The sequence below is a fragment of the Cryptomeria japonica genome, chromosome 10 (assembly GCF_030272615.1).
Source record: "Cryptomeria japonica chromosome 10, Sugi_1.0, whole genome shotgun sequence".
In the NCBI taxonomy this organism is placed as follows: Eukaryota; Viridiplantae; Streptophyta; class Pinopsida; order Cupressales; family Cupressaceae; genus Cryptomeria; species Cryptomeria japonica.
This window is the reverse complement of record NC_081414.1, coordinates 245,536,221-245,562,277: the sequence shown is the minus strand read 5'-3', so window position 1 is coordinate 245,562,277 and position 26,057 is coordinate 245,536,221. Positions and strand designations below refer to the sequence as shown.

At 35.7% G+C, this 26,057-nt stretch overlaps 1 protein-coding gene across 1 annotated transcript in view; it reads left to right on the top strand.

Annotated features, from left to right (window-relative positions):
• The window catches only part of LOC131066585 (non-functional NADPH-dependent codeinone reductase 2-like), a 39,666-nt gene extending 13,820 nt beyond the window's left edge, over positions 1–25,846 (top strand). The window contains exons 3-6 of the mRNA XM_058001392.2: positions 24,708–24,883; positions 24,976–25,216; positions 25,309–25,488; positions 25,619–25,846. Of these exons, the coding sequence (XP_057857375.1) occupies positions 24,708–24,883; positions 24,976–25,216; positions 25,309–25,488; positions 25,619–25,846 (825 nt within the window). The remainder of the gene's footprint in view (positions 1–24,707; positions 24,884–24,975; positions 25,217–25,308; positions 25,489–25,618) is intronic.
• The last annotated feature ends 211 nt before the right edge of the window (positions 25,847–26,057 follow it).

The following is a 26,057-nucleotide window of genomic DNA, read 5'->3' as shown; positions in this document are numbered from 1 at the left end:
AGTATTTTCTAGCTGACCACAAACTCCACTCAAATGGTTTCTAGCTTACCATAAATTCTACACTCAAGTGGTTTTGGCTAACTACAAGCCTCACACACAAGTGGTTTGGGCTAACCACAAACCTAGCATATAAGTGGTCTCAGATGATCAGAAACCATCATGATGAGGAAATTGATTTATAATACACACGTTTTTCTCATCGCTCTAGGCTTTTCTCATAAGCTTTTATGGTTCTTCTTCAGTACCTACATCAAAATTCATTATGCAATCCATAAAAAGCAATCCATTTACCGAGACACATGGGTAACCAGCCACTGTCCTCACTAGTTCTATAGGAATCCTTGTCACATACATGGTTCATCAATATGTTAAACCATAACACTCTGGGGTGTCAACTACAACCAATAATGCACCCCCTACAACAATAAATTAGGTCTGATATATACTTCTAATTTATCTATTAACAAAGGTGACTAGCACTCAATAATTTTCCCAAAAATACCTATGCTTGTTTATAATGAAAAACTACTTAGCTACTTCACAAATAGCACTAAACTATTCCTTTGCAAATTTCTACAATCTTCACAACCTACAACACTCAGGGAATATCTTTAAACACCTAACGATCATCTTTTGCATTACCACTTTTCCTACCTACATGCATCCTTTACATGGGTTGTCTTTTGGAACAAATGTGTATCTTCAGCTTCACAATGATGACAATTCACTTTAGCTTTTTTGTAGTTCTTTTCTTTATTTTTTTATTCACAATAAATATTGTAGTTAACTGTAGCAATCTTAGGCATTAGTCTTAGGCAGAAATTTTTATTTTTAGTTATCTATTCTTAGCTTTCCATTTGATGCACAATAATCTACATACATGCAGAATGTAATTGGTAATTTTTTATAGTGGTTTGTGATCAATTGCTCTCCATTATTGATGCCAAGGAAATTGTTCACACTATGGAAAATTATAATGCTCTTGATTGTGATGGTTCCTTTGTGATTTTTACAAGGCCATCTAGCACTATGTGGGTGAGGACCTACACAAAATTTATCTAGAAGCTTTCCACTCCAAGTCATTAGGTAAAACACAAAAAATATTTTTTTCATACCTAATTTTGGAGATTTGCAAGACATCTCCAACTAGAGGACTATCACCTTTCTCAATGTGTCATACAAGATCCTTTTCAAATCTTTGACTCTAAAGTTTCATCATCTCCTTGTACGAATTGTGTGGGCAAATAAAATTAGTTTCATAAATTATAGGTATGTCCTTGATAACATCATTGCGGTTTGGAAAGACTTGTATAGAATATGCTCGACACTAACAACAAAAGGCTCTATTATTTAAAATTATTTTTGCCAAGGCTTGTCATCATATTGAATGACCCTTTATTCACCAATACATTTGGACTAGATTTTTGACTAAGGTTTCCGACAGAGATGGTATATTGTGGCCAAATTTGATTTTTTTTTGAAAAAATGCCCGCATTCATCGTAATTCCGACGGAAATTACCCATTTGGTTTCGACGAAGAAGGCATTAGCAATGAGAATTTTATTTTTTTCAAAAAAGTGCTTGAGTTCGTCGTAATTTCGACGACAGTGGCCATTACAAAATAAAAAAAGAGGCGGGGAATTCATTTGTGAATTGTAATCCTACGTAGGTGTCCATGGCGACTTCAACCCCCAAGAACATCAAACCCATATCGAAGGCAATCCCATGCAAGAGGTAGATTCAAATTGCCCTAGTTTTTAATTTCATGTTGCAAAAAAGATACATGTGGTGGTTAATTGTCCTAGTTTAATCTCACAAAACCATAGACCTGTGATTGAGGAGTGAGCGTTCAATTTTATATCAGCAATCCCTTCCTCCCGTATATGTGTGTGTTGATTGTTCACATGAGATCACATCTCTTTGCGGCATCGTATCAAACAATTCACTAGCCTTTTCCATGTTTCCACATTTTGCATTCATGTCAAGCAGGGCATTTGCAAGTACAACACCTAACAAAATTCCTCTATCCGTTATGCTTTGATGGATGTCCATACCCTGTTCCAAAGCTCCCATTTTTGCATAGGCAGGGAGGATGTTGGCAAAGGTTGTGGAATTTAGCTTTATGCCTTCCAATTTCATTTGCTTGAAAGTGTCTAAAGCCTTTTTGACAAATCCATTTTGTGCATATCTAGCAATCGTTGCAGTCCACAAGACAACATTTCTTTCAGGCATTCTATCAAATAGTTCACATGCCTTGTCTATGCTTCCACATTTTGCATACATGTCTACCAAGGCAGTTACAACTACAACATCTGACAAAATTTCTCTATCCTTTATGCTTCGATGAATGTCCATACCCTGTTCCAAATCTCCCATTTTGGCATAGGCAGGGAGGATAGTAGCAATGGTCGTGGAATTTGGCTTTACACCTACCGATTGCATTTGCTTGAAAGTTTCTAAAGCCTTCTCAACAAATCCATTTTGTGCAGTTGCAACTACATCTAACAAAATTCCTCTATCTTTTATGCTTTGATGGATGTCCATACCCTATTCCAAAGCTCCCATTTTGGCACAGGCTAGGAGTAGGCTGGCAAACGTAACTAAAGAAATTCAATCATCAGCTCCAAAGACATCAAACCACTACTAACAAAATCGAGAGTCTAAAATATGATAGGGAATAGTGTGAGTTGTCCTCAAATAAAATATTTTATTTTCAATTTCAACTAAAACATAATTACTTGGCCATTTAATGTTATTAATAAGTGTTTAATTTATGAAAGAGATAAATGGTTGGCCACAAGTACATGAGTTACTAAATGCACACAAATAAGTGAATTTGATATTCAAAACTATCTACAATGAATTCAATTCTTGTCCATTAGTCATTTATGTTTGCAATAAGCATCTTTCTTTGTTTTTCTTAATCTTTATTCATAGTTATCTACATATTTCACATTCTATAATTAGGATATCAATTACTACGGCTGAACAGTAGCATGATGTTTGTGTTGTGGTATAGATACGTGGAAACATAATTATGGGATTGTTATATTATAGAGATCATAAATCTAGATATCGCATATTAGTTATAGCTCTTCTTGGATTGAGTCTAAAGTTGACATACAATCATAAAACCATTATTAGCAGATCTATCCATTTCTAGTAAAGACAATTGAGAAAGTCATTTTGATATTGAGAGTTTCTTATCTGTTTACCTATTGATCATTATTAAGCCATAATATTTAGGTCTATTTATCTCTCTTGCAAAACCTCTGTAAGTGTCCTAGATTGTCCCTACTACTCACTCTTCAATTCAGAAAAATGGAGTTCTAAAGATTTGTTGCACAAGATGGTGTTGAACGTATCAACAAGGCTAGCATGGAAGGCATGTTCAAGCTTCCACTTGTACAACTTACAACAAATGATTTGTTGATAGAAGAAATTCTTGAAATAGGGATACAATCGAAAGACAAGTAAGTACATACAAACCTCCTCAGTTGAAAGTAAAATCTGTGTATAAAAAGAGTACATTGAATCCCAATCCATAAACACAATAGAGATACCGATGGAGACTTAATTGGATGTAGCATGTTGCACTAAAGTTGTTAGAGTATGCTAAGCTAGTACATAATGTTTCGTAAAGCCACATTAGTATTTTACACAGATCATTATCTACCAAAACTAACTATAGTAATCCTTTTGAGGATTAATTTCATGGTGCTAGATCTTCATTTAGTTCCACTTCTTGTTGGAGAAAAGAACAGTTATTTCTTGAGGTAGATGAATATCCCATCAACAAAGGACAAGACCCTTTCTAGAATATAAAAAATTCTACTCCAACAAAAGATCATGGGGGTTTCACTAGAGCTATTGAATAAGAGATAGACTTCTACTGCTGCATTAAAAGCATTGGCATGTTCTTCATTTATTGATGTAAACTCTCTATGACGCCACCACAACCAAAAAAGGTGCAAAAAGTTGTTTGCAATGCATGGATTTTTAGGATTGTCCTTTGAGAAAATAGAATTAAAGTATGGAAGCAGGATCTACCAGCTCCTGAGGGAAAGACCATGTCAGACAATAATTTCTATTTTCTTGCCTGTGAAGAAAGGCCATGTCAGACAATATCAACGAACAACAAAATAAGGAGACAATTGCTAGATTGTGGTCTAACTTGAAAAGAAAAGGTGATGGAAAATGTTATTGTCCGTGCAAAATTTGTAAGGGGTTAAAGACTAGAAGACTTCTAATCAAAACAGCGAAGAAACATTGTAGGCTGCATGGTCACATTGAAGGTGGACATGATTATCATCCATTGGTAATTTTTTCATTATATTGTTTTGACAATTTATATACATAATAAATCACGTGATGATGAGATCATGATCACGGTTTATTTATGTATATCAATTTTATATAGGTCGAGCACCCCGGAGCACATGGTATGGATCAAAACAACCCTGAGAATATGGTTTTTGAAGTGGATGAACATGGAGGTGTGAATATCGAAGCTAAAGATAATGATCCCATGGAAGATGACGATCATGAGCTAGAAAACATAGTTGAAGATGATGGTACAAATACATTGATCCATGACTCATTTAGGACTCGCGCAACTGATCATGATGATGAAGATGACCTTGATGTTGTTCATGATGTCCCTCTACTTGAGAAGGCATCTGAGGCCCTTTATGAAGGCTCATAGGCAACTCTTCTCTCCGTTGTATTGTTGTTGGTGAACTTGAAGGTTATGAATGGTTTATCCAACATAACAATGTCATGTATGTTAAGGCATGTCATATATGTCATAATAAACTGTGAATCATGTTGTACCATTAATATTCTTTATTATAACAAATTATATTTTTTCGTTGTAGATTGATAGGTGAGTTTTTGTTACCACCATCAAATATTCTACCTCGCTCATACCGAGAGTTATCTATCATTATGAAAGATATTGGAATGGAGTATCAAGCAATAGATGCTTGTCCCAATGATCATATTATATATCACAAACAACATGAATTTCAAACTGAATGCCCTGAACGTCATATCAATAGATATCGAATAGATCAAATAACAAAAAGGGTTCCTCGCAAGGTTCTTCGGTATATTTACTCCATGGATGTCAATAAAGAGGGAGCACATAATGTTGACAATGCTTGTTCCAGGTATTTTATCATTTAAATATAGTCATCTAAATTTAATTATAAATATTGCAGTAAAATGGTCATAATAATTATGTAATGTTTTTGTTCATTCGATTAGGTAAGTACCAAGTTAAAGATATGAATGTATATATCGAGCCTCTTATCGACGAGTTGTTGGAGTTATGGAATGGTGTCACTATGTATGTCGTCTCTAGACCAATAGGACAAAGACAATTTCAATTTCATGCGATGCTTCTATGGACAATACACGATGCCCCAGGGCTAACATATTTTTGTGGTATGTTATAGTGTTTAAGTTGTGCATGAACATTATAATTCAAAAAATTATCATATTTAATCCAATTATACATTATCTTGTAGGTCTTCAAACAAAGGGAAAATTTGCATGTCCTGTTTGTGGTCCAAAGATGAAATCTCGTCATTCAAAAAGTTTAGGAAAGCAGGTGTTTGATGAGTATAGGCACTTTCTCCACAAAAATCATAAGTATCAAAATACTAAAAAACATCTTTTCAATGGGAAAGAAGAGAATACATCAAAGCCACGAAGAATGACACGTCACCTGTGGAAGTTGGAATATAATAGAATTAATCATCAAGGTAATGCCATTCCATCTATTGGTTTGTCATAAAACATCTTTTCTATTTTATTTTGTTTACTGATGATGTGATTGATGATCATGAAGGTCGTGAAGGCATAAACGACCACCTTCCTAAGGGAATAAAATGTTATCCCCAACAATTTAGTAGGTTGCCCTACTACGAGCGGTTACAAATTGTTCATTTGTTTGATAGTATGCATATTGGAAAGAATATAATAGATACATTATGGAAAATATTGGATGGAAGGCGTGACAAAGAAAAAATTGTCAAAAAATGTAGTGACATTCAGGATTCCAATCATGCAATTATAAATGTCATTCAATCAAATAGCCATGGAGACTAGATTCATATAAGTGAGCTTCCTTGGTTATTAATGGACCAGCAAAGCAATGCTATAAAAGAAGTCATACGAAAAATTAGATTTCCCACAGGATTTGCTGTGAACATAAACAATCTCATATCAAAGAAAAGTGAATTTGGGCAAGGGATGAAAATGCATGATTGGCATACCTTCATTAAGGTAATTCATGTTCTTGTGTTTTTAGTATGTATTTAAGTACTGAGCGTACGTGTACTTTTCATTATGTTACAAAAAAATGAAAAGATAATTTTATAATTGTTGCAGTACATTCTACCTCTATCTCTCCCAGACGACTTCGACAATAATGTCAAGCAAGTCATATATGATCTTGGAAATTACATAAGGTAAGTAGTGATATTTGTTTAGTTCATTGTATAGATATTATATTTGCGATTTGTTTTACTTCTTATCTAATTTTTTTTTTTGCATCTTGAATACCTTGTAGGTGGTTGTCATGTAAAGAAATCCATAAAGATGATATAAAATATTGGAAGAGAAAAATTCCTCATTTAATGTGTGGAATGCAAAAGTGTGTACCTCCAACTTTTTTCAATGCACAAGAACACTACCTCATACACCAAGTTGAGGAGATTGAATTGTGTGGACCTGTACACACTAGGTCAATGTGGATGGTTGAGAGGCACTTGAAATTTTTTAAGGCTTTGGTTCAACAAAGAGCACATCCTGAGGGTTCTATGGTGGAGGGATATATGGTATACCAGACTACGGTGTACATTTTTTAATATCTTCCTAAGTTTGCAGCAAAGATCCACGTGGATCGCATTTGGGATACCAACACCATTAACAAATTTGAAGGGGAGTACTTGATGGGGAAAGGTAGATTGAGGAAAGTGAGAGGTAATTATAAGATGTTATTGTAGTTAATTAATTCTTAATCTTCAAAATAAATCGATTGTAAGACGTCTATTTATTTTTTGTATAGTTGGTCGAGAGTGGGATGCACTACATTTGTATATTGCAAAAAAATCTTTATTGGATGATGGTATGGATTGAACGTTGTCAACATTCTAGATGCACGTTAACATGGGAAGGTGTTGCTTCATTGGTTAAAGAAGCACATCGTAATGGAGATTCCAATGTTACGCAAAGGGAAATTGATTTAGCATATGGTTTAAGAGATAAATAGGTACGTATAAATTTATTAATCACCCATATGTTTATCAACTCACAATGCAATAAATTTTACATGTTTGACATATCGCAAGTCAAACACCACAATGCTATGTGCTGCAATGGTCATAAATTTTGCATAAAAAAGTTGGATGACACGAAGAAAACTTGTGATTCTGGCATCACTGCAGTCTTTGAGGTGATAAATATTTCATTGAGAAATGACATTCATCCTCAACAGTCTCAAAATCGATACTATAGTATTTTGGATGATATACTTGAGTGTGACTTTAATTCCTTCAAATTAGTTTTGTTCATCCTCAAATGGTACAGGCTACGATTGAATAAAAATGACCCTGATAGAACTATTATTGAACATGATAATGGTTTTATAATGCTAAATACAAGGTCATTTGAACTAGTTGGGGATGAGCCCTATGTTCTTCCAAGCCAATGTGAGCAAGTATTTTACTCAGAGGTTTCACATAAACTGGGTTGGTTATTTGCTGTTAGACATGATCCAAGAGGAAGGCTGATAAATTATAATGTGATGGAAGAAGAAGATACCGAAGAAGTAGAAGATGAAGTGGATGATGATCACGATTGACAGTTTCACAATGACGATGAAGAAGAACAAGAAGAAGAAGAACAACAACAACAACAAGATGATGATGATGATGATGATGATGATGATGATGATGATGATGATGATGATGATGATGATGATGATGATGATGATGACGGTGATGGTGATGATGGTGATGATGATGGCAAAGATGTTGATGATGATGATGATGACGACGACGACGACGATGATGATGATGATGATGATGATGATGATGATGATGATGATGATGATGATGATGATGATGATGATGATGATGATGATGGCGATGGTGATGATGACCTTGATGTTCATGATGATGAAGAATGAAATGTATGAGGAATGCGATTAGTATATTATCTATTGAATATTGACTTCTTGATAGAATTTTTTTTACATAATTAATTCATTATGTTTTGAATTCTAATGCCATCACATAATTAATTCATGATGTACCTTTTAATATGGAGATGGAGATAGGGGGTGTGACTATTTATGTGACAATTTTTAACCTGTGTTTATTTATGGAAATTGGATTGTTTATTAGCTATGTGACTATTTATGTGACCATTTAGTTGAGGATCCTGCATAGTCTACATAAAGTAAAGGTAAGGAATTACAAAATTTACAATGATTTTGATGACAACATCTTTTTACTATTTAATACTCCTTTTGTCTACAAAGTTCATGTTGTGTATGATGTAATTTTGCTAACGTTTTTTATATTTTTTCTTTGTCACAGGCTGACATGGATCCATCACATATCGCAGACAAAGATGTACCTTGCAACACTTCTACCGAGTAGGTAAACCTCATTGTAATTTTACAAATTAGGTAGAAGCAAACTGTTACATTATTATGTTCTTTTTTTTAGTGATATATACTAATTTTGTAATTGTTAATGATAGTCTTGACACAGACGGATGTTCGGGGAAAGGGAAAGGGAGTTGCAATACCTGAGCACCTTTCTATGGATGTGGAATCATTAGGGTTAAGCAATGATGACCCTGAAGATCCCACAGACCTTGTGAAATTCTTTAAAATGCCTCTTATAAAAATTAGAAAAGAGATTGTTCTTTGGCAGTCGTGCATCCTACCACTGATGAGATACGACAAAGGGTGGAATTATTGTATAAGACAGTAGAAAACTTGCAAGTAAGCAGTAATGAAAGCTTAAATTATAACAAAAGTTTAATAATGGTTTATATTTTATTCTCTTTTTATGTCATTAACTAAAATATGTACATATTGTTTTTACAACAATTTATCCACCCTCATGAAAGTCGTTCCTATGATCAGGGTGTTGCAGGATCAGGTGATGTCGATTTTCTTGTATTATCACTTGCTTGGCTTATCACTCTGAGTACCCAAAACACATCATACTTGATACTATCAATTTTCAAAATAAAGGTTCATCCTTGTTTACAAGTCTTGCATTTTTCACATATTTAATGTTTGATATATTTAATGTATTATTCTTTAGGTGCTGTCAATGTTACTGTGCAAATGCCGATGCCGCCTCATCAGAGGTCACCCTCACCTGTATTGCCGACTGCAATGTCGGCAACATGTAGCATGCAAACATCCTCTAGTGCACATCATATTGTCTCGTCCACTGTTGGTAGATCCCTCTTTTTCTCTATCTTCTGTCATGTGTTTATTTCCCTTCAAGCATTCTTTCTTGAATTCTAATGCCATTTCATAGTGGATTCATTTTTTGCAGGAGGAGATGCACATGAGGATGTGCCACAGGCGACTATTGTTGATAACATAGCATCATTTCTTGGATCTTCTTGTATTGCTAGTACGGGAACATTGCAGGCCACATTTGTGGTGAGCGACGAAGAAATGCTTCCCTTAAAGATACAAAAGGTTCCGGGTAGTGACATTGCATTGCAGATATTTGGGCCCACCATACATAAAAGGTGGTACATCATATGTGAACTAACCCTTATCCACTTTTGATTTCATATCATTGCTAGAATACTTTTCCTTTGATCCATTTCTTGAAGTGTAATAAATGTAGCTTCAGTTCATTTCTGAATCTAACAGGTTTGTTTTTTCTTTAAAAGGTGGAATGACCAAGAAAAAAGGTTAAAAGATGAATTGACAAACCAAATGGTTGAGTGGTTTGGAAATGACACCTTTGACAAAACCAAGCTCCTTGAAAAAGAAGGCACATATCTAAAGTATGTGAGGGACCAATACAGGACCCATTTGGAGAGGAACCTAAAGTACGAGCGTCCCCCCATGATTCTAGAGAGGGACTGGAAGGACCTGATTTTGGATGCCAAGGAGAGAATTGAAAGGAAAAAAGGAAATACACCAGTAGATGCCAGAAGAAGGTACGGGATACTATTAAGAATGTAATTATGTACTAATTAATTAATCTTTATATTTATATAATCTAACATATTTCAAACTTTTTATAAACTGAGTGACACATCAAAGGCAACCAAGGCAAGGCAAGAAATGCACGGGCAACACAAACTTGACTCTGGTGGTTACATGAAACTTGTTGCATGAATTGTAAGTATGTCATGTAAACTCCCATATTGTCTCAAAATATTAATAAATTGCAAACGTTTTTTTTTTATCAAACAATGCAAGCAAAATTCACGATACCAAGCAAAAATGCAGGGCTCTGAATTCAATAGAGCACCCACAGAAGATGACAAGAGAATTGCCTACCAGCAAGGCTATTCAGTCGTGGCTGATCGACTACAAGAATTGAGTGGCCATACACAACATTCAAGTGCATCCGTCACACAAGTAAATATGGTAAATGGAAGTTGTTTCAAATTGAATACTTTACCAATAATCTAATTGATGTTGAGTTCCAACATAAAGTGACTATATTTTTTTTAAATAAGCAAGCAATGATAACAATGTGCATGTCAATGGAATGCAACCTACTAATTGTGAAACACCACCTGCACATGAAGGTCTGGATGTGCATCCCAGTACTGGAGGTATTCATTTTCTATTCAAATTTATTTATTTAGCTATTAATACAATTAAACATCTTAATTTGTAATTAGTGTAGTAATTAATGTAACCTTTCTTGTTAATATTTTAGAGCATGTAATCTGTGGTGAGCAAGTGGAGCATGATCTGGGTACACTACCTGAAGAACGTGATGTTCCCCACTCAGGTGAAGAGGACGATGGTGTTCAGCATGTTGAGGTTGAGGCTACACAAAATGATGTGGCCCCATCAGGTAAAGAGCACAACAATTATTTTCTCTAAATTAATGAAATACTTGTAACAATAATAATTCTTTTTTTTGAATTTAACCCATTTCTTTGTTATTGCAGAGGACCCCCCTTTGCTTTAGTGTCCTCATCCTTAGTATAGGACTAGGCATACATTGAGATCACGAGTAGTTGGCGGAACATCTGCAGAGGGGGGAAATGATAAAGACATCGATGTTCCACTTAGTCTTTTCATAGCTTCAAAGAAAAAACAAAGAAAGAAATGATTGTAATCTAACTTATCTGATAATGACTGATTTTTATGTGTTAGTGAATGTAATTATGTGCTAATTAATGGTTATGGATGATATGTGTTAATTAATATTGATGAATGTTGTGTGTTAATTAATGTTAATCAATGCTCTATGTTAATAAACGTTATGTGATATTAATGAATGAATGCTATATTTTATTAATGGTAGAAAGAATTAATGAATGAATGTTATAAGATGTTAATGGGGAATTTAGAGTGATGTTAGGGGGGGGGGAGGGGCCAAATGAGCTTCCACCTTCACGTGGTTGGCCCTATTAAGTAGAGAATATTAAACTATTCTCAAAACCAAGCGAAGCTCAACAAGGTAACACACTTTTCAATATTTCATTATGTTGCACAGTTAATCTTATTGAATAATGTATATTGAATCTTAATTGCAGGGTCCAACAGAGCCAACATGAAAAACAACACCATGAGTTGCTGGGTATAATGAACTCCCATATTGTCTTGTCTATACACGAACAATATGAGTTGCTTCTAGTGTTGATATCCAAGGTGGGACTGCAAATGTTATGAATATGCCTCATCCTTGTAAGTTTTTTTATTACAAATCCTAATTCTTGAGACTAAACTTTTTGTTCTTGATGTTTTTCACTAGTTGTGATAACCTCTGACTTTGATGCTTGTGCCTTAATAGAACTAGATGTTTCTTGTATGCATACTTGGTCAAGGACTGCATTATGATGCTATATGGCTACAAACTAAGATTATTTATTGTATTGAGTTGCACATTTGACATGAGTTTCCCTATGACTTCTATGCACATTTATGTATATACACTATTTCTAGTCTGTATATTGATATTAATTTTGAGAAAATATTACAATACTCAGAGTATTCTACATAATACTAGAAAAAAGCTCAGATAAATTTTTGCAGTGTCTTCTTACAATTACTTGCGATCATTTTTTTAGGAGTCCTGGTATCCATTTATAATAGTATGGATGCATGCAAGCTTTGGACCCTTCAAAAGAAAGTTTGTTACAAACAACCGGTCGTTTTCAAGAAGCGGTTATAAGTCCTTTTCAACATCTGTGGCTTCCTCTGCTTGTTTTTCTATTGCAACCTCCTTTAACTACTCCCAAGCATCTTCTTTCTATCCCATATACTTATCTTTCCAATCCTGATACACATCATCACTAGGCCAAGTAAAACTAGCAATCTTCTATTTCATATCTTCTAGCCGCTTCCAAGTGACTCGTACATGCCCAATCTCTGTTTCTATGAAATCATAATGAGATTTCACTTTTTCAATTTCCTCAATTGTTTGGACAAATAAGGATGTGTCATCAGTACTAATAATCTGATTGATCCTTAGGGACAAATTGTGGTCCACCTCCTTTAACCAAGTCTTCTCTTCCTTTAGCTAGACAAGATCAATGAAACCTCCTGGAAACATTTCAAATTTATGATTTGAATATTCTTTCCTATAAAGTTGGGATTTTCTTTTTATACCTGCTCCTTCCACTGAAATAATATTCATCTCTTTTATAAACTCACATGTGGACCTTAGATTGTCATTCTCTTCTGCATCTGCATGGGAAGAACACATGAGCTCTAACTCTTTACCTCTAGGCACCCACTTATTTAGAATTGGTTCCAAAGTGGCTTCTTCTTCTCTCAATTTGATCAAAATCTCAAGAATCCTCTTCATATTTATGTATACATTGGAGGTTTTGACTGAGTCAGCAAACTTCACAATGGTGGCTTTCACCTTCTCCTCATATTTGTTTGCATACAATGTTTGAGCTTGTTTCAATTTTTCCAACTCATGTTCGACATTTTCAGGTAATTGGGAACTAGAAGGCATAGGCGAAGGGGGATATTCAATGATGGGACTAGTAGGAGGGGGTCTTGCTGGAGAGGAGGCTATCATGAGTGTAGAAGATTCACCGATTTGATATTGACCTGCCAGTTGACTCTGGAGTCTAGCAATTATGCTGTCTCTATTGGCTATTCCTTCTTTAGCATCATTGTAAGCTTTTAAAATAGTCTCCAACTTCAATTGGAGATTAGCCTTTTCTTGTGTCTCTTTCTCTGCCACTGCAACACTAAATTTTGCAGTCTCTAGGACTGTGCTTGCAGCTTTCACTACCCCTATGTCTTGGACTCTTTTAACTATCATGCCTCCTAAGAGGCTAGAATCTGATGCATCCTTCCTTATTTTGTTTTCATCTTTCTTTAAAGACCACATGACAAGAGCAGCATTATCTTTTTTGAATCTCACTCCTTCCATAGGCTTTGTTTCTTTCCTCACTGCATCAAGCACTAAGTCATCAGCTATATCCCATTCAGGGAGAATCAACACACCAGCCTTTGCTACCATTTGTCTTCCTTTCTTAGAGGTGATTGCTTTGAACTCCTCCATCATTTCTTGCTTAACCTCTTCTTCTACCTGAGTTGTATTTTTAAGAGGTTGTTCACTTTTCCTATGTTCACATCTAATCTTGAATTGATCAATATTTTGCTTCCATAGAAATAGTATAAAAGCTCCTGATGTGACAAAATTACTGTCAGCTAGGAATTCTTCACTAGCTTGCTTAACAGTAAGGTCCATTTCTTGGCCCTTTAACTCACCATCAGTCAAATCCATTTCGGCATTAGGTGGCTCTTTGGGCATCCCCTCTTGGGTCTCCTCATAGGTATAGGCAATCTCACCGAAACTCCCTAACTGCACTAATTGTTCAGCCACAGCTTGTTCATCTCCAATGTGGATAGGAGACTGAGATGGAGAATATTGAGGCTCATCAGTTTCAATTTCCTTTCCCACTCTCTGCTTCTGAGGGGAATCCTGGATGTCAATGACATCTTCAATTTTCCTCTTCCCTTTTCAAGTGGAAGGCTCACCTGTCACTGGCATTATCACAGTGCACTTTAACCTTTTGTGCATTACATAGTCACCATGTGGGATATCTCTAGCAAAGGAAAGCTTAGCCAATACCATCTTAGCCTTATTAGGCTCATTTTGCATTATGGCCTCCCTCTTTTCTTTTAAGGTCTGCATGAGATCTTCAAAATAAAGAATCAGGAAGTTTATTTTCTCCTCAAATGGATTGAAGCTAGAAAGGGGTTCATAGCCACTGTCAAATTGATGGATAAAATCAAGGGCTTTCTTATATGCCACCCACTTCTCCTTCTTTAGTTCTTGCTCATCTAAGCTGAATTCATTTCTAATCAGATCTTCTGGGAACTGAAATTGATGTGGCCTACCTCTGCACACTGCTCTTTTTCTGAACATGCCAATGCAAAAATCCTCGGGTTCTGCACATCTTGACACTGCAGTAGACAGCCTATATGGCTTAAAGAATTTTTCAAAAAATCTCCATCCACCCTTAGTGATCACAAAATGGTGAGCCATGGTAATAGTTGGGAAAATAGTCCCTTTACCTCTATTGCTTAGCTCTGCTTCTTGTACTCCCCCAATTTGTCTCAGGACTTCTACAATCCCTATCTTCAATGGGACCTGATAGGGTAGTAAAAAGGGGGTGCCTCTAAATCCAAACACTCTAAAACCAGTAGACACAGGGTACAAATATATGTCTCCCCAATTGTGAACAATCTTGATATCCTCTGCAAACTCCTTTGGTTTGAGAAACTCCAAAAGAGCCTTAGGAATTCTAGGGTTTTCTCTGCATAGAAGAATCCTAATTTTAGATGCAAAGCATCTATAAAACTTTAAATAACTTGCATCTTCTCTATCCCAAGATAGAACAATACTCCACAATTGCACTGGCATCTCCTCTTTATCCTTGACCTTAATCAGGTCCATCTCCTTTCCAAAATAATCAGCCCCTTTGAACATAGACATATGCATTAACATGGAGTACCATCCAAATGGCCTATCCACCTTACCATTTTTTATTCCTACTAGCCCTTTATGAATTGCATCAGCAAGGTATGAGGCATAATCGAATGTTATTGCTAGGGAGGGGTTTAGAATTTGTGCAATCATTAACATATAATGGGTTGGCATATTCTTTTCAGCATCCTCTCCAAAAATCTGGCATAATGCCCAATACATACCCTTAGCTCTCAGAGTGAATAGGTTGAGAGAGAATGGTTCCATTGTGCTGGGGCCTACAACTGTTAATCCCCCTCTCTTTACAAAGAATTCTTTCAATGGGCCACTTCTAAGATCATCCCTTTGTGTGTTGTAAACCTGGGCTAACGACTCAAAGTCAATAGGTTCTAACAAATTGGACCACTCATTGAGTTTAAACACTTTCCTGAATTCATCTTCATTTATCTCAATCAAGACTGATCCCTTTATGTTCCTGATGCATCTCGCCACAGAGTCATAATTTTGTGCAATCAGGGCTAACAAATCTACATCCATAAAAACACATGGGACCACAAGCTTTCCTACATCCTGCTCCCATATGCCATTCAAAGGAGCTGGGGAATTCCTCTACCCAAAACCGACTTCAAAGAGTCCTAAGCCTGACAATCCTATTTCAGGGTCCCTCAACCAATTACCCTTATCATAAAGGCCATCTCCAATTTTTAGACAAGGTTTCTTAGGTACTAGCTCTTTGGCCTTAGCCCCAGCATTGGTGGACATGGTTAATTGCTCTAAAAAATCATCACAGATATTTCGGTCCTGGTAATTCACTTTCCCTATAAATTCTCTTTTGGGTGCCATTCTGGTCAAACAATTATACCACTAGAAGCTAGAAAAGAACTCTAATGAAGTAATTCACACAACAGTATTTGAGAACAAACCTAGAGTTATCAAGAAAAGCACAAGAAATATGATTATTCACTTGAAGAAAATTGCTCTGCAACAATTTTCTCTACAAAAATTCGCTCTACAACAAACTTCGATGAAACAATACTTAGCAATCAAGTTGATGCTAACTGAAAAGGGCAAGTTGGCATTTAAGTTTGTAGAAATTAACTCCGCATGGTTCGGCTTTCTTTTCAGAATTAAATTTGCCAAATCGAATTCAAAACTGGCTCCAACGGGCCATAATTTCTCTAAGTCTTTCATTTGTTTCGCTCTTTCGCTACTTCACAGAACATAAAACCCATGCTCTTTTCTTTCATGAAACAATGTTGGTCATTGGATCTCAAGAACTTACATCGCCTTTATCTCCATTTAATCTCTTTGCTTTAGTGTCAGGCCCTACCTCCTTTTCGCCACTTCGCAGAGTTTAACAGTCGTGCACTTTTCCTTCGTAAGGCCGCACCAAGCATTAGATCAAACTCAAATCACTTGGCCTTTATCTCCAACCGGGACTGTCAATCCTTTTAACTAACCGCACCTCATCTTGATGGCTAACAGTTTTCGCCATTTCACTGAGGTTAAGCTATGGGCATCTTCGGGTCATGAAACAATGAGAAGCATTGGATCAATCTTGAGATGAATGCCTTTTAAGTGGGCCCTTTATCTGGGAATTACTTACCCCACTTGTTATCCGGTTAATAAATGCCACATGGCAATCAACCATTAGCCCTGGAAACTCCTTTTAGTTCCACCCTTAATCCGCCACGTGTTCCCTTTTACTATTCCCACATAACTGCCAGTTACACCTAGGCGGGCCCTCAACCACTTTTTTAAACCACGTATCACGTCACTCCTCCATTTGATTTCCACCTGTCTTTCGTGACTTCGCGAACATTATTCTTCGTTTGGCTTGCAGCCACGAAACCACGAGAATCGTTAGATCAAAATAGACTTGATCTGCTTTTAACTTCATGCCATGCCTGTCCCTTGGGCCCATCAACCTTTTCGCTACTTTGCAATGACTAACTTGCTACCATCTTATCTTCACGAATTCACGCGAGCTGTTAGATCTCAAGAACTTTCTCATTCTTTACTCTTTTTATGACAACCTTGCCTGGACCCACTGCATATCGCCAACTGAGTGCCTTGTCACCGCCATGTCATCACCAACTGGGGTTACCACATTTACTACCACTCTTAGCGGGACCCTCCACCTTTTCGCTATTTCGCTGAAGGTATAGCTCGTGCATCTCTCGGCCATGAAACAACAAGAAGCCATTGATCTTTTACCAAGCTCTACAAAAAGTGGCAGCTGTTATGCCATGTCACTCCTCCATGTGATTTCCACCTATCTTTCGCGACTTCATGAACATTATTCTTTGTTTGGCTTGCAGCCACGAAACCACGAGAACCGTTACATCAAAACAGACCTGATCTGCTTTTAACTTCATGCCATGCCTCTCCCTTGGGCCCATCGGCCTTTTCGCTACTTCGAAATGACTAACTTGCTACCATCTTATCTTCGCAAATTCACACGAGCCACTAGATCTCAAAAACTTGCTCGTTGTTTACTCTTTTTATAACAACCTTGCCCGGACCCACTGCATACAGCCAACTAAGTGCCTTGTCACCTCCGTGTCATCGCCAACTGGGGTTACCACATTTACTACCACTCTTAGTGGGACCCTCCACCTTTTCGCTATTTCACTGAAGGTATAGCTCGTGCATCTCCCAACCACAAAACAACGAGAAGCCATTGATCTTTTTCCAACCCGATCATTCTTTAACCAAAGAAGACCACTTATCTCTAGGACCCACCAAACCCTTTCGCCACTTCGCGAAGGTTAAAACACATTCAGCTTGATCTCACGAATCCACGCTGTCCGTCCGATCAAATGAAACTTGATCGGTGTTTAGCTTTGGTCCAAACCTATATGTCGAGTTCACCTTCGCCTTTCACTACTTCGGGGAAACTAAGTTTCGAGCACTTTTTGGTCACGAATCAATGCGGGCCATCAGATCAATAGAAAATCGCATGATACTTATAAAGCCCGACGGACATTAGAAAAGGCAGATTAAAAGCGAACAAGAATAAAATATTTAAAGGGACTGCCTAGGTAAATGACAAGGGGAGAACACTTTTATTATAAATGGACCCATCGCTTAAGTAAATATAGTAACGCTAAATTAGAAATCAAAAGGGCTTTTCTCAGGTATTGAAGCAACTTAAAACCTAAACCCTAAACCCCTTAGGATTTAAAACAAATTGAAAGAACTTCCTTCCTTCGATGGCTCTTTTATATTTATTTTTTTAATAAAAATGATCATCGTCAGAATTACAATGAATACCAAGCTTTCGACCGATGACTTCTTTGACCATCGACAGAGTCCATTAGATTGTCGAATTTCCAACGGGCATGGCATCGTTGACCAATCCAATGCCGAGTTTTCGACGGTGGATTTTTTTGACACTCCGATGAAAATTCATCCAAAATCTGACAAACGATCGTCGGAAATCAGCTCCGAATGTATGAGTCATTGCAATTATTCTTTAATCTTTAGGATTTGAGCCCTGCTTCATTCAATATATTATCATGCTCTTTATGTATACCTCTTCTTGCATCACTATCAACAGCCACTAGTCTAGTGCCGAATTCAACAACTCAACTTTTTACTATCCAATTTGGAAATGAATTGTTCCTCACTCTTATTAAGGAGGAGAAAAATATCAAAGAAGCCCTCAAATTCCTAGATATTTATTGTAAGGTCATAATTTTAGTCATTCAATAGTATAAGACTCAATGTTACAGACAATCATATCTCTCCATGCTATCTTGACTTAATTCCTTCAACTAGAATGTATTGGTCATGGAGAGGTTTTTAAATTCCAAGGAATTATTTTTACTTTATAGCCTTCACAAGCATCCTTATGGAATGGGATTGTTTCTATAATTGAAAAAACTTTGCATATTTAATCACCAAACCTTGGTCTTTTGTAGGGAGATTTTAAGTGTTCCAAAATTCTTCTGACCACCCACATCTTTATTCTTTGTGTTGGGCCCCTAAGAAGGCCTCTTACATGAAGCTAGAAATTTTTCTCTATGATTTTGTCATGGCTTCCTCAAATAACAACAAGGCTTTCACCATGTTTCTTTGGAATTTTATTGTCGCCCTCATGAATTTTGAGGTTTTCTCAGTTGTTATCCATGTAATGCCAAGGTTTCGTGCATTGTGCCAAATGGATTATTCATTCCCTTGATGGAGATGAAGCTTGGAAAGTTTTGGTTTGACATTTACTATCTTTGGGCATCATTCTAGATGACTAACTTAGAAGAGGATTGGGATACAAACCCTTCTCACCATGAAGAGTATAGTTTACATTGAATAAACTTTTGTTATTAAAAAAATTTGGAGAGCCTTAGAGGTCATGTTCAAGCTTCCATGATGGTCTTTCCATCAGCCAACAAAATATCTATTGGTACCCCATTCTAATATTAGACAGATCTGATACTGGGAGTAAACTAAGAGGGAGGTGAATCAATTAACCATCAGAAATCAGAACTTAATGCATATCAAAACCATTATACCGGAGCACAAAATAACCAAAACAATGAAGAATAGAACATGAAAGCACAGTATACACAACACCAATATTTTGACGTGGAAAACTTGGTAAAGGGAAAAACCACGTTGGGAAACCCTACCCACAATCAGATGAATCCTTTGCAGTAGTATTGTGAACAATTACAATGGGATTTGCAGTTGTAGAAAGGCCAACAACCTAGAGCGCACTACTCATCACAAAAAGAAGTCTCATTGACTTACAAAAACATCGGACTACAATCCGGAAAGAATGAACTATGAAAGTAGCATCTCCTAATACTTGATACAGTTTCGGTTAAGCACAGATGTCTATCCTACAATACAGAAACCTTCACCAAATGATATATCACTTATTCGCACATAAACTTTCCTCTTATAATGCAGACATAACCATCCATCCCATCGATATCCAAATTGCACGGATAAGTCGCCTATAAATACAGATCATCAACCTTGTTGACAATGTCAGTTAAACCTTAAACCCATATTAACAAAAATTACATTACAGGGTATCACAGGACCAATATTATGATTTACATTACATAGCATGGACCTAAATCAAGTAACCAAACAATTCCATCCATTGGAAATTCCACTAAGACCAAAATCCAAAACACTTCACCAACCAGTAGAAACCCTTAGTAAAGTAACACATAAAGTCTAATTGGATCCAACTAGGACCACCATAACAGCACACCAGCCAATGCAAAGTCACCAAACACGCAGAATGTGATCAAGGAGCACCTTCAGCATGATAGAAATTGATTCCATAAGCCAGACCTAGATCGTTTGACCAAAACACCAAATATCACTTACTGGTAAAGCTAATCAGGAAACCTAGAAGGTAGTCGATACCAGTAAATACCAAAAGCCATAAAAGCCAAAGCACCAAATCATGAACCAACAAAATATAAAAAGCATATAGCCATCCAGAGTAAGGATCCAAAACTGATTCTAGAGATCTGATCATACCGGATTAGAATCTAACCAAAACCAAGATGATCACCAAGACTAATCAGGATAGGTCCAACCAGGATTTAGTGTTGACATCAATGAAAACTCTTAACCAAATCAACCATATGGCCAAAATCTACAAGATCAAGGTTTCCCCTTGGTCAAGTTTGCTTGGGTGCATGTCTTAAAATTTAACAATCTAAAATAAATTTTATGTCTGTTGGATTTATTCTCTTGAACTTCTATGGGTCTCATATAACAAAAGGAAACTAATTCTAACTTTAACCTTTCTAAATAGAATTGCAAAACCTTTGATATGGTCATAGGCGTAAGTACAACTGATATGGTTCAAAAAATTCGTATGAACTCCTTGAGGCCTTGGTGGAAAGATTGGAACTGGGATCCAAACACCACCTTCCATAATTATAAGCCTTACTATGGATATTGTTGGCTCTCTCCCCAAATTTTCATGAATTTATTATTAAATTAAAGATGGCATTTGCAATTGTCAGCTATAGTTTGTCAACACATTTTTTTCACCATCTACTCAATTGTTCTCGAACCAAAATTGGCGCACTTTACCAAGTGTAGTATTTCCCAAGGCCTTCCTATGGGAACTAAGTTATCCCATTTGAGCATATGAAATCCCGACTACCTTTTCTATGGGCAATCAAAGTCTTGTAAGCATATCATTTGGTTATATCCTAGAGATGAGAAAATTTGGACTTAGATTGATAATTTTTCAAACCCTTTTATCTAGAGCCCTTCTCTTAGCATATGCTTCTTCTCGTGGATTGGTCTTGTATCCATCACAAATTCAACTAGAATTGGCATGCTTTCAAGGTGGATATTTTCTTCAACATGTGGAAAGATAATAATTTTACAATCTTTGCTAATTGCTTATTTGATAGACATGTTTCATTTTTTAAAGCAATTATTTGTTCTATTATTTTGTTATACATTCAAGTGTAAGCATTTAGTTCTTAAATGCAATATATTCAACCAAAACTTAATCTCACATCACCCTACCTTTTATTGTGGATAGTGTATTTTTAATTAATTTTTAATGGAAATACTTATTCATAAAAAAAAAATCCCTAGTAGAACTTTGAATTAAAAAATATCATTTGTAACTAGTATAATATCATATTTTTATGTAAAATATAACTTATATGCAACTTAAATGGACAAGATACATATTAGTAATCATAAATGTGTTTTATCTCTAACTTTTATATCCACCACCAAAGGACCAATAGTTGAACACAAAATATTATTTGTTGTTAAAAAAGAAACATATTATTATATAAAATACAAATTATATTGAATACAAAGGGACCAATTGTTGAACACTAAAACCTTTGGACAATCTCTCACAATTCATTAATAAAATGAGGTATTTACTGTGTTCACCCTTTTATATTCGTGATAAGACATGTTATTAATATGAAACACTCCAATGCATGTACATTACTACCTCAATAGTTGTACACATAAGAATAATATTTTTTCACTATGATAAAAGTACTTGTATAAGTGAGCATCTTATTATATAAATGACACACTTATAGTGGATAGCTAGGATATTTTATTTTAAACAAAAAAAATATTTATTTCACTTGTTAATGAATGTATTTATGTTTTTTTATATAACATTTATAGATTCTCTTATACTCAAGTATTGGTCTGTTTTGACCAACATTTCGAACCAAAAAAAAAATTACATGTAGATTATTTATGTACAATATATAGAATAAATATGTGGCCAGACATGATATTATAACCACATGTGGTTGTACAACTATTGGACCCTGTAAAACTGCTAGCCCCTCTCCCCTAAATAAACATTTTCTTAATTGTGTAGTGGGGACCTTTTCCATCAGTAGATCATGCTACTTGAACAGTAGATAGGGGAGAGGACCCAGTAGTTGAATGCATTCTAATTGTTGTGATAGAAGTTGTTGATTTAATACCCATGCTTGTTAATTTAATGTCCAATTTTTTTGACAACAGTGCACCAATAGTTTTGACTTTAAAGTTGATATTACTGATGATGACTACCCATAACTGAATGAAATGCACCCTTAGTTGTCAAAAGCAACCAATCATGTGATGCCACATCAATTTCACACGTATGGAGCCCTTTTTGCACAACTACTGGTCTCACCTTTTTTTTGGACTATTTTGGACACCTTGGCAAAAAGCATGTTCATGTGGCATCATATAATGATGTGGCCTTGAAACCTTAGTTATAAGCAGGGGACTTGCCAAGTAAGTTGTTGTAAAAAATTGTGAGTGATTTGAAATTTCCACATAAGATTTTGAGAGGCGCGAAGTTAGGGTGCACAACTATTGGATCCTCTCCCCTAATTCAAGACACACCAGTAACACCAATAGCGATTAAAACCACGTGGGTGATTGTAATCAACTCACAAAAAATAATTTAAGAAGAAATCTTAAAATTGTATTGTTTGTAATCAACAAATTAATTTAAATTGAGTTAAAGAAATACAAACTTGATAGATTTGTTTGAATTAATTTTTAGAAATTTAAATGTTTAAAGATTACTGTTGATCAATCCAAATTTACAAGTTTAAATTTCACAATGTGTAGCTCAAATTCAATATATATATTCTATTTATTAAACGATTTCTATTTATTAAACAATATCAGATAATGAACCAATAAATGAAAGTGATAAAATCAGTCAAAACTCTCAAGGTTATTGTGACTGGGCAAGGAATCAAACTTCGATTGAAACTTAAATTTTTCCATCAAGTTCTTATCATTTGCATGTACACAACAAATATCTCTTTTTACTTTGACCACGTGGTTTGCTACAATTAATTCAAGGAAAATAATTGAAGGAGAAATACATGTAGTTGATGTATTTGTTAGGTTTTTTCTATTGTGTAGTGTGGTTGGTTATCTTGTGCTCTTTATCGGTTGTTTGGTTCTATGCCCTGATTCATAGGTTGTTTGGTCTCATGGTGGTTTCTAGACACAACAAATATCTCTTTGTACTTCTTCTACCATTGCAATCAATCTACAGAAAATAATTGAAGGAGAACATATATATATTTAGATGTTGAATTGAAGTTGGATTGTTTTCAATTCTGTAGTGTGGGTGGTTATCTAATGGTCTATAGGTTTTTCTCTCTCACTGTGATTCATAGATTGTTTGGTCTCATGCTCATCTATAGATTGTTTCATCTTATATCTTGTTTAGTCTCATCATAGATTGTTTGGTCTCATGCTCATCTATTCATAAATTCTGTATATTGAAAATTAACAATCAGTCTATTTTTAATTTGTATAGTATGATTGTTTATCATGTGATCCATAAACTGTTTGACCTCTAGCTATCCACTAAAAGACAAAAGTAACTAATTAAGACTGTACCATGAATGTCATATGTTAGCTATCTACCGAAAGACAAAAGTAACTTATTAAAGCTGTACCCTGAATGATTTTCTGTCTACAGTAAATTTTTTTGGTCAGGTGGATAAAAGAAGCACAAAGAGCTTGTACAAATGACATATTAACTAATAAATATAAACAAAACTGTATTATAACAGCTGGATAGACAGAAGATTAGTTGTTTAGTGGGAACCTTTTCGTTTGAACAGCACATAATTCTAAACACGCCATCAACATTTTCATCAGTATTTAACACCCTAGTGGTGCCTCTTCGCTTTCAAAGTATCGTTTCAAAATGGTGAATTAACTCATTGCAAACAGTGCTTTTTGGTGAGATCTACAAGCATATTGTGAAGTTAACATTATTTCTTTTCTGTGTGTAGAATGGCAGCAAATATGGAAGAACTGAATACGGGAAACAAAATGCCTGTAATTGGGCTTGGAACTGCCGTCCCACCTCATCAGTATGAGGAGATGAAGGCAGCTGTCTGTATGGCTCTTAAGGTAAACTACACTTGTTTTGGTAATAGTAAAAAGGATTTGTGTAATTTGTTTTTAATGTCTTAATTTTTTTCTAAAACTGATTAACCTGTATTAGTGTGAATACAGGTTGGATACAGACATTTTGACACCGCCAGCTGTTATGGCTCAGAAGGCACGTTAGGAGCGGCTCTCAAAGAAGCTTTTCAAAGTGGTGATATCAAGCGGGAAGAAGTGTTTGTCACCACTAAACTGTGGGATGACGAACATGACGATCCTCTTGCTGCTATCACCAAAAGTCTTAAGTATTTAAATCTACACATATTTTTTAATAATCTATGTTTTATCTTAGAATGTACTTTTTCATGTCGATATGTAATTAATGCTTTTGTTGTAGGAATTTGCAACTGGAATACGTAGACTTGTATCTAGTCCACTGGCCTCTACGTTTAAGGAAAGGGCATACCCTTCCACTAAAGGAGGAAGACTTTTTACCTCTGGATATCAAATCTACATGGCAAGGCATGGAAAAATGTTTTGAACTGGGTCTCACGAAAGCCATTGGTGTGAGCAATTTTTCCTGTAAAAAAATTGAAGATTTGTTGAAACATGCCAAGATTCCACCTGCTGCCAATCAAGTAAATACTGTATAATTTTTTTCTCTAAGTTTAGTGATCTACATTTTCTCTAAAAAATTAAGTAGTTGATCAAAAGTGGCGGAATATGATAGGTAGAGATGCACCCAATGTGGCAGCAGAAAAAGCTAAGAGAGTACTGCAGTAAGATGAAAATTCAAGTATGTGCATTTTCTCCTCTCGGAGCTCCAAACACTCCATGGGGATCCAACATGGTGATGGACAGCCCTGTGATTAAGGAAATTGCTCAAAAGCATGGAAAATCTATAGCACAGGTATATAGTTCTCATGTCTTCTTTAATTATTGAATGTGCCACCTCATATATCTTCTTCTTGTTATAGCTTGCACTTTTTGCCACATTGATAATGAATAAGACCACGTGGTATCTTGTATGTTCCTTGCAGGTTGTGTTGAGGTGGGAAATAGAGCAGGGAGTCTGTGTGATCCCCAAGAGCTGTAATAAAGGGAGGATAACAGAAAATTTTCAGGTTTTTGACTGGTGTTTAACTGCAGAAGACCATGAAAAAATGAGCAAGCTTGAGCAGAGGAAGATATCGAGGGGAGAAGATCTTGTAAACTCAACAACTAGCCCTTATAGAACCATTGAAGAACTATGGGATGGAGAGATATAATAACTGACCATGGCATGGTTATCTAGCTTAAGCTAGGAATGTGTTTATTGCAACTTTACAATATTGCATCCCAGCCTACCTTAATGTGCTTTCTCTATTTCATATTCTGTTTAGTTAAGTAAATAAATTGATCCTGCAGTTCAATAATCTGCATTAGTTGCCTGATCATCAGTCCCATCACCCAAAAAAAGCAAAGTATTATATTAAAAAA